Genomic DNA, 9,695 nt, shown 5'->3' with positions numbered 1-9,695 from the left:
CGCCGGGGGACATTGGGAGTCGCAGACCCCGACCGGCTTGCTCCAGCGGGGCCGGGGCCCGGGGGCCGGGGGAGGCGTTCCTCCGAGCGGCGCCTCCAACTTCGCCCCCACTCCGCCTGCGCGGCTGGGAGGCTGACAGACCCGGGGCGGGGCAGGGCGGGGCGGGGCTGGGACAGTGCGGTAGCACAGCCGCCCGGCACTGCCGGAACTGCTCGGCTTGCTGCTTCCGGGGGCGGGTCCGCGCACGTCGGCCTGGAGCGCACGCGGAGGCGGGCACGGGAGCCGGAGCCGGAGCCGGAGCCTGCGGGGTAGGTCGGGCTGAGCGCGCCCAGGGAAAGAGGGGCTGGGAGGGTGGTGATGGCAGGGGCAGGGTGCCGGCCCGGGCCGCGCTCCCGGCAGCTGCCCGGCCCGTCCGGGGGTGGCAATACCGGGCCGAGGAGCCGCTGAGGGCTCTGGCTACGCTGATCCGAGCTGGGCCTCACTGAGAAGCTTGCCCGGCTGTCCCAGAGATTTCACTGGTCCGACAGAAGGTGCCCCCTGAGAAACCATTGCTCCCGTCATCATTTCTGAGCAGTCACAGCTACAACCTCACTTCCGGTTTTCTTTATAGGTAGGGGAGGTTCTTTGGGGGGATGTGACATCTCTTCTTAGACCACCTGGGGTTTTTATAGCACTTAAGCAGTGTTTCCAGGCAGGACCTTCAAGGAAACTTTTTGTTCATTAAAACAAAACAAAACATCCTAACATTCAGTACAGTTTTAATAAAGTTTATGGAAGTAGCCCCGTACAATCACAATTAAGTGATTTTTTTTTTTCCCCCCACTCCATTTACTGAATGAAGGTGTGGCTTGGTTATCACTTAAAACGTGATTAATTGATCAAGGGTCTTGAACTCCTGCAGACTAGCTGTCAAGTCAGGGTTTCCAGGTTATGAGCAACTGGTGCACAGCATCAGTCTGTGATTCCAGCTTGTGGTTGCAGTGTATTGGTAGGTGGGATTAGACAAAGATGCCTGTTAACTTCCTCCAGGGAACTGAGCAGGTAAAGTTAGCATCCTTCTCTAGGTAGTGTTATGATTGGCTGTTCTTTAAATGATCCCTTTTAAATAGAGATCAGTGATTGTCAACTTATTTTATTCCAGTTATTAGTTGTTTAAGGACACCTTGATTCTTACCATGCTTCAGGAACCTGTTTATTGAATAGAAGTTTATGGTTTTGTAACTGGAACACAATAGGAGCCTTCATTTTGTTTGAAATCTGTTTTCAGGTTTCCTGTAACATTGGGTACTTAAGTGTTGGCCAAATATTGAAGATATTACTGCACCTGAGAAACTTTTTTTTGTGATAGGGACTTGCTTGTTTGTACAGCAACAAGCACAATAGAGCATCTAGATGCTATCTTACTAAAACTCATAATCAGTTGTTTATAGCTTACGGATCTTTCTGTTCTTGTAGATAGGCATTACTTTCAGAGGAGGAAATTCTGCTATTTATCTCAAAGGTGGAGGACAGATTTGAATAATGCTGCTGCTTTTTCTCATATACTTTATTTTTTCCATATGCCAGCTATGGTCTGCATTGTTAACAGAAACAATCAGCTTGAACTCGGTGATAAGTAACTACTGACAAAAAGATGGAGGAAAAGGACAGAAAGAAGCATTGCAAAAAACACAGTGGACCAAAGGCTGACAGAAAGAAGAAACGTCACTTGAATGACTTAGGACTTGGAGATGAAGAGGATGCTCGGAAGAGGAATCCAAAGGCCTTTGCAGTCCAGTCTTTTGTGCGGATGGCCAGAACCTTTCACAGGTATTCTACAGAGATGGGTTTTAGACCATGCAAGACATAATGGATCTTTTCCTGGAACTTATTTTTGGTCCTGATAGAAATGTGTTCAATGTACTTGGGCTTAAGTGTGCTCATGCAGCTATCGTGATTTAGTGTATCAGAAGTGTAGTTTCTCTTATGAAGGTGTCCGTGATGTGGACTTGTCTAAACCTGCCATACAGCATGGTCGCATTTGCCTTAGTGCATTATCATGGGTAAATCTGGTTAGCTCTAAATAGGGTTGATGGGAGTTTCACAAAAATATGTTTTTAGCTGAGACCTTGATAAACAAACCCAAGTGCATGGGTTGCTGAAATAAGAAATGTTGCTGCTTTATGACTTGTTATAACATCTTTCTTGCAATTCATAAATAGGACTCAGGACTTGAAAACAAAAAAGCATCATATTCCAGTGGTGGACCGAACTCCCTTGGAGCCACCTCCTGTGGTTGTCGTTGTAGTTGGCCCTCCAAAAGTTGGGAAGAGCACCTTAATAAAATGTCTGATTAAGAACTTCACAAGGCAGAAACTGGTTGAAATCCGGGGTCCTGTAACAATTGTATCAGGTGAGGGGAAAAAACCCAAGCAATACAAAGCACCCTGTTTGACCATGATTTTAGAGCATTAAATAGAAAGAGGCTCTGTTCCTACTGTGTGCTTGCTGTATATGAGTGTATCCAAACAATAAACACCTTTTGATGTGTCACTGCATACTTCACTTGGGTGGCATATTTTGAGAGAGGCTGAAGGCACTGACCATGTGGAAATAAGAATCTAATAAAAGAACAGTGTAAAAGAGAGGTCCACGCACCAATCCTCTTTCTAAATCATATGATCACATTTAATCAAGTTCTCTTTTCAATATTTGTCTCTTCCTTGTTGCTGTGTTAATATACACAAGCAAAAACTTAGAAAATGACAAGACTGCTTGAAGAGTCATATGCAATGCACAAATCAAGTAAACCTTTTTTCCTCTTAGTTTTTCAAGATCAGTATTTTTTTATAAGAATAATGGGTAGAAATATTTTCTGACAGGTGGTTTCTAGTGCCTTAGAAAACTTTCCTCTTAGTGAATTTTGGAGAATACGTATAGAATCATAGAAAAACAGCACTAAATGAAACTACAGGAGATCACCTACTCTAACCCCTGCTCAAGGCAGGATTATTTCTGCTTAATTGCCCTAGACAAATGTTTATCTAACCTACACTGTAAAACTCCCTGTGCACAGCATTCTTTGGTCTCTCTAGGTCATCTGTTTCAGTACTTACCTAAAAAATTATATGATCTCTGGTGTTGGAAGTAAAAGTCCCTCTTACTTGCTGTGTCGCACACACAAACAACACTGCATTGCAAACAAAATTGTACTCAAATTTTAGGAAAAACTAGAATTAAGATTTCCCATATCACCTTAACTTGGGCATTGAATGTAGCTATCGAAAAAGTCATTTGTTATCATAGAATTGGAGATTTATCAACGTGCATGCACACAAAAGGCCAAAATTCACAAAGCACAAGGCTTTTGTGCCTTTTGGTCTGCCTGTATCTTGTTGGGGTTTTTTTGCTCCTTATACTAAACATCTTAACTTCGTTACAGTGTATTGGAAGGCGTTTTGCAGTTTTTGGTGCTTGCTGGTGAAGTGGCGTGGATATTTGCATGATCCTCTCTGGACTTAATGGTTTTCTTAATTGGTTTTCTGTGGTCACAGGGTAATGGACTTGTGATCCAAATAGTTCCTTCCAGTCCTGTGTCCTTTAGGGATTCCCATGTCTCCATTATGTCTGGTTCTTATCATCTCTGCATTTGTAGCAGGCAGTCTCCTTCATGTTCCTTGGTCCTGATGAAGGGGGGTTGGAGAAGTTACTGGGATCCAGCATGAGCCATAGTTACAATAGTAGGGGACTCTGGCTTGATCATAGGCTGTTGCATGCGTAGATCTAAACAGATTATTTGGGGAATGTAACTGTTAACATATAAGAATGTGTCTTCACTTAAAAGAAAGCTCTTAACTTAGGGTTAAATAATAGGGAAAATGAGGGAACTTTCGTTTTTAATGTTTAATTTACAAGATAAAGTTGGTTAAGGAGGTTGGGAGAAAACTCAAAACTGCCAGCCAATCCTGTTTTAACCTACGTTAACCAATTCAGGTGGCTCGGTCTGATTTAAGAACACATCCTGTTCCTATCCCCCTGCTCTGTAGAAGTACTCCAAGCATGTCTGGACTGTAACTTTGTCAAGGACAAATTTGGGTGGGATTTTCATGGACATGTCCCTACTAGCATGCTTGGTGCCATTAAAAGTCAAAGAAAAGTTTGTTAGAATTTATTTTTGAAAGATGATTTTTTTTTTCTGTAGCCTTGTTCTTGGATCAGAGAGAACCTTTTTATCTGGAATTTCCTAGAAAAGTTCAGCTTGATGCAGACACCCAAATTTAGTCAAATTATAAGCAGCTCAGAGCAGGGACCAATGAACTAGGAAGTGGTAGGAACCATTATAATAGGAACTAGTCCCAACCCAAGCATATTAGAAACATCAGGTATTTGCTTTGGGGAAAAAAAAATTGGATTATGTTGACCCTACCATAAATTATAGTGGAGAAAAACTTTCTAACAATCCAGAAAATTTATCTAAAAAACAGCAAATATAATTAACCCCAAAGCTAATAGGAATTAAAAATTTTACATGTGCCTTTCACTCGTCCAAGCTCTTCTTAATTAATTTAATAGGGAGAGAGATTTCTGGTATATGCTGCTTAGTTGTTTATGTTACTATAGTAGGTTCTTTCATTCATATAAATTTACCCAAGGTGGCATAATTTGTCTAAATCCTCAATGGTAAATAAACCTGAATATTATTTGGTTTTACCTCCATTTTCATTTTATTTACAGGTAAAAAGCGTAGGCTAACCATTATTGAATGTGGATGTGACATTAACACAATGATTGATCTTGCTAAAGTTGCTGATTTGGTAAGTTTGTAACAATGTACCAGAAGTGCCTGTCACAGAATTTACACTGGAAATACAATATTTGATGAAATTGCATGTACATATGAATGGCCTGTTGCTTATGCCCACAGTACTCGGTGCTCAGAGTGAGCAAGACCAAGCTGTAAACTTTTTTTAGAGCTCCCTTGAAATTGTCCAGGTATAAGAAGTGGGAGAAACCGTCTTACAACTCCTGTGGGACTTCAGTTTGACAGTCTGTTTGTAAAATGTAATTTTTTGGGGGGGTTTGCTTTAAGAAACTGAGGAGAGACATGACCTTGCCTTAAGCAGATTCTAACCACACCAGAGTTTGAAAAGTTTTTGTTAAAGAGGTCTTTTTTAATGGCTGGATTTTTTTATGCTAATGTAAAATGGAAATGCATGCTGCTGCATCAGCTGAATTCATCTGATGCTCTCTAATGGACCTGATTTGAAGGTGTGCGTGCAGGAATCAGTCTGTATTCAGTCCTAGGGTACCACCTCTGTAATTTTCTTCTACCTTTTCTAAATTTTAGTCCTGAAAATCTGAGTCTGGTTGTCTTCAGGATATGATGCAAAGCCCATATGCATAGTCAGATTTTTGCTTGAGTGTGCACATTTGAAATATATATTTTACTTACAGCTGATCTAATCTTGTGATCTTTTAGCGTTTGCTGAAATTCATCAGCTAAACTAGATTATTTTTTTCTACCATCTTCATGTGCCTTGAGATGATGAGATTAATTTAAAAGTATAAGTCAAGAGTTTTTAGTGAACAGATGCTGGGTAGCTTTGAGGCTCAAAGCATGTGGTGGTGTGAGATACTGTTGTTGCACAGTTGCGGCAATGTAATTACTTGCAGAGCCCTGCCATTAGCTATTTTGCATAGTAGGCTCCTGTATGCTGAAAACCTAATTGGTTTTGCCTCCCTGTTCATGTAACTACAAGAACATTATCCTGTGTCAGTGTTGTGCTCCATTATCATCATCTTTTACTGATACACAACAGTAAAGGAACATGGGAAGGAAGTTTATCTCACTTGTACCAAAGATCTGTTTATGATCTCAAATGGTGTAGTGCCTTAAGGTATTAGTCTCTTGTGGCAACCTAATCTTTAGTTGTATTTGGCAGATATCCAGACAATTAAGGCACTTATCTTTACTGATTTAATCGGATGTTCCTTCAAATATTGGAAAAGGCTGAATCTTGCTTGTTTTAAAGTGAATAGGGTTTGTTAGTTTAGGGCCAGAATCTGATACTTCTACCCCTATTTAATATCCTTTTACTTGTCAAGCACCCACTTTTTTATATATACATTTCTGTTATCTTCTTGGAGAAGGGAACCAAAGCAGAGCAAAAATATATTGATTTAGGGGAGGGGAAGAATTTCTCAGCCCTTAATTCAGTGATTTGGGCTGACGAGATAACTTCAATTAAAGTCAAAGTTGGTTATCCAGATTATGCCTTTCTATAAAGTCATTGGGGAAACTGTCATTCCTTAATATTAAAAGTTTGTTGGTGCCAACACAAGACTGATTCCTTCTAAAAGCATGGTGGCTAAATAAACTCAAGGCTGTCATGAAAGTATGCTGATACTGTTGAAATAAATTTAGTTTTATTATGCTTTTAGGTTCTAATGCTCATTGATGCCAGCTTTGGATTTGAGATGGAAACATTTGAATTCTTGAACATTTGCCAAGTACATGGCTTTCCTAAAATCATGGGTATCCTTACCCACTTGGATACCTTCAAGAACAATAAACAGTTAAAAAAGACCAAAAAGAGATTAAAGCATCGATTCTGGACTGAAGTGTATCCGGTATGACACTAAACAGTTATTTTTCATGAATACATTTTTCATTGGGTTGGACAATTGGCTTTAGAAATGGGGCAGATGTACATTTATTGCATTAGCATTTATTTTGTCTTCTAGTAATGTTGTGAACAAGAGGCAGTCCTGGTGTAGTATTTGGTATTGAGCATGAAACTCCATGTTCTTCTGTTTACATATATAGTTGATGTCTATCACAAAATGAGATCAGTTGAAGCCCAGTAGTTATTTATAGAAGAAATGATGTGGAGAAGGATTACAGAATTGATTAACTTCAGTTGTCCTGTTTTATAAAGTATTTTGCAGGCCGTGTAACCATGGAAATGTTACCATGATTTAATTTCACTTTTGTCTTGCCTGTTATAAATTATGAATCCTTAAAAATTGATACTTTTTCTGTGAAACATAAATCTACTTTTTAGCAGATGGTGGATATATCTTAATTGCTGTTAATACTAATTCCAAAAAATGTTAGCAATTAGTTCAAGTCTTTGTGAGCCAACTGTACCTAATTGCCTGCAGTCTTTTGGCTTTGTTTTATTTATTAAAAGGAGTTTAATAGATACAGGTTTTAACTTTTTACTGTTCTCATGCTCTGCTTAGGGTGCTAAGCTCTTTTATCTCTCTGGGATGGTACATGGAGAGTATCAAAAGCAGGAAGTTCACAATCTAGGACGCTTTATCGCAGTTATGAAATTCCGCCCTCTCACATGGCAGACAACGCATCCATATGTCCTAATGGACAGGTACATGGTTTTCTTTCTCTTTCTAGAATGGGTTGGTAACATATGGCCTCTGGGCTCGATCTGGCCTACAGCACTGCTGGAACATTTTACTGGTGTCTGTGCCCATGTATGCGTTGGGACTGGACAGCAGGGAGCGGTGTCAGGGCCAGACAGTTTACCTTGCCACTTCTCCCTGCCCTCCTTGCTCCAGTCTGATGTGGGCTGAGTGGCTTTGGTGGAGCATCAGCAGCAAGGAGCTTTTTTTTCATCACTACTGCTTCTTCTGGCCCCCTGCTCCCCAGCTGCAATGCAGGTGCAGTTTCCAGTCAGTTGGCAAGTGCGCTGGGGAAGGTACTTCCTTCTGTGCCTGCGCTGCAGAGTTGTGGTGGAGAAAAGAAGGGGGAAGTTGGAGAGGCAGCAGCTGTGTAAACACAGAAGCTGATGCCTGTTCCTAGCGGAGCTCCATAGCACAGGTGTAGAAAAAGCCTGATGTGCAGCTTCCAGCTGCTAAGGCCAGGTGACTGGGAGCTACTTCTATGCTATCACTTTTTCCCAGTCCCCCACTGTTCCTCCCCACTCCCTTGCTGTGGTGCATGTGCAGCTTCCAGCAGTGGAGACCTACACTGGGGCTGGGAATCTGCAAACTATATGCACATTGCAACTGCTTCTCCCACAAGCCCCTGTGCCCCAATGCTGTGCAGATGCACCTGGAAGCTGCCCATCCCTAGCACAGGTCCCCACTGGCATGGGTGTAGCTTCCAGCCACAGTCAGGGAGTGAGGGGCTTGGAGAAGCAGTGGCGGTGTGCATTCAGCTCCCAGCTGACTCACTCCAGTGTGGGCATGGGGAAGGCCTCCTGCTGCTGATGTGCTACCAAAGCCCCCTGGCTTGCATCAGATCAGAGTAGGGTGGATGTGGCCAGTGGCTTCTTAAAGATTTCTGACTCCTGTCTTTCAGTGTTGTGTATTTAACCAAGGCAGTCAGCTGTTAAAGTGTGCTGTGTGTTTCATAGGTGACATTAGAATATTTTAGTTCTGTTCCCTTCTGCCTTGAAAAAGGTAATTCTGTTAATAAGGTTCTGTAATTGTTGGGCACAGAAATGGTCCGGGTTAGGGTTGGTTCAGTTCTTTAATGGATTTTTCAGTGTGTCATCCTGATTATGGTGTTTGCCTAGTGCAAATATGTGCAGCTCCATTGATTTGAAAATTCTGTTATAATAATTTGCAGTCTAACTGGTGGGACAGAGTCCATTTACCTCAGCCATACATTTTATTTAGTGACTTGAGTGGAAGCTGGATTAGCTCCCTGATTTGGTGGATGGGTGGGGTTCTAAATGTATTGATAAATGTAATGTATCTTTAGTTATTTTTGGGATAGGGCTTTTTTTAACATAACCCATAAAACAAACAAATTGCTGCTAAATGATGATGACTTTCTCTGGAAACATAGCAGCACTAGTAGATTATTTACAATTTTCTCTAAACCAATGCAATAAATATTTTTGAGTCTATTCCAGCTCATATTTTTATTTTAAAAGATTCCAAGACACTTAAATGATGACATTGTTTTGTTTATTTATTAAAAAAACCAATTTTGTTTCATTCCCGTAAAACAGTACCTTGGATTTAACAGCATTGATTTCCAAGCTGTTTGAGATACAGTGGGCATGTCTAGATGTGCGTTAAGACATTTTTTTTTAGTGTGCGTTAAATTTAGTACCTCCCATGTGAGGTACTAAATAAATGTGCATTAGGCTGCTTTAATACGGTTTTTAAGTGATGCGTAAGGCACAGCAGCCTATTTTACTGCACATTAGCATAACTGTAAGGTTTTTAAGTGTTGCTTTAATGCACAGTAGAATAGGCTACTGCGCATTAAAGCACATGTATAGATGTGTCCAGTAATGTTTAAAAGCATCTAATAACTTTTGGAAGCTTTTCTGGGATTGTGACACTAGTAGTGCATCCTCCTCTTAAAGCAAGTGGAAGCATAGCATCCCAGTAGTTTAGCAGCAATTGAGAGCAAACCTGTCACTCCAATATCCATTCTATGGAGTGATTCCTATTGGTCATACCGTCTCCTTCATGTTCTTGGTCCTAAGTTTCAAAGCTGTCCATGGGATCGATGTTAAGTATTTGAAAGGTTGTTCTTATTTCATCCTTATGATCTCCCATTGGAAAAATGGGACAAATCAGGGCCACCCCATGAGCTCAGGAGACTAGATTTTCATTGGAGATGGATGAAGATTACAAGACTTCTAGAACTGAATGAAAACCTGACTGTCCCAGGGGGATGATGAGAAAGGGGCAGGAGACCCCTCCTGCGGTGTGGGTTGTGGCGGGGACAGCCC

General features: G+C 41.3%; 1 protein-coding gene across 4 annotated transcripts in view; it reads left to right on the top strand.

The window, feature by feature from the left end:
• Nucleotides 1-220: 220 nt before the first annotated feature.
• The window catches only part of BMS1 (BMS1, ribosome biogenesis factor), a 43,005-nt gene continuing 33,530 nt past the window's right edge, over nt 221-9,695 (top strand). For 3 of the 4 annotated variants that reach the window (XM_019502331.1, XM_019502329.1, XM_019502328.1), the window contains exons 1-6: nt 221-308; nt 1,567-1,809; nt 2,202-2,392; nt 4,714-4,793; nt 6,421-6,609; nt 7,225-7,367. In XM_019502331.1, the coding sequence (XP_019357876.1) occupies nt 1,634-1,809; nt 2,202-2,392; nt 4,714-4,793; nt 6,421-6,609; nt 7,225-7,367 (779 nt within the window). In that variant the 5' untranslated portion in view covers nt 221-308; nt 1,567-1,633. Of the gene's footprint in view, nt 309-1,566; nt 1,810-2,201; nt 2,393-4,713; nt 4,794-6,420; nt 6,610-7,224; nt 7,368-9,695 lie in introns of those variants that run through there. The other variant, XM_019502330.1, reaches the window with a different exon arrangement.

Source organism: Gavialis gangeticus, unplaced genomic scaffold (genome assembly GCF_001723915.1).
Source record: "Gavialis gangeticus isolate Ggan-Ray unplaced genomic scaffold, GavGan_comp1, whole genome shotgun sequence".
In the NCBI taxonomy this organism is placed as follows: domain Eukaryota; kingdom Metazoa; phylum Chordata; order Crocodylia; family Gavialidae; genus Gavialis; species Gavialis gangeticus.
Note: the sequence above shows the minus strand (reverse complement) of the source record. Positions and strands in the feature narration are given on the sequence as shown.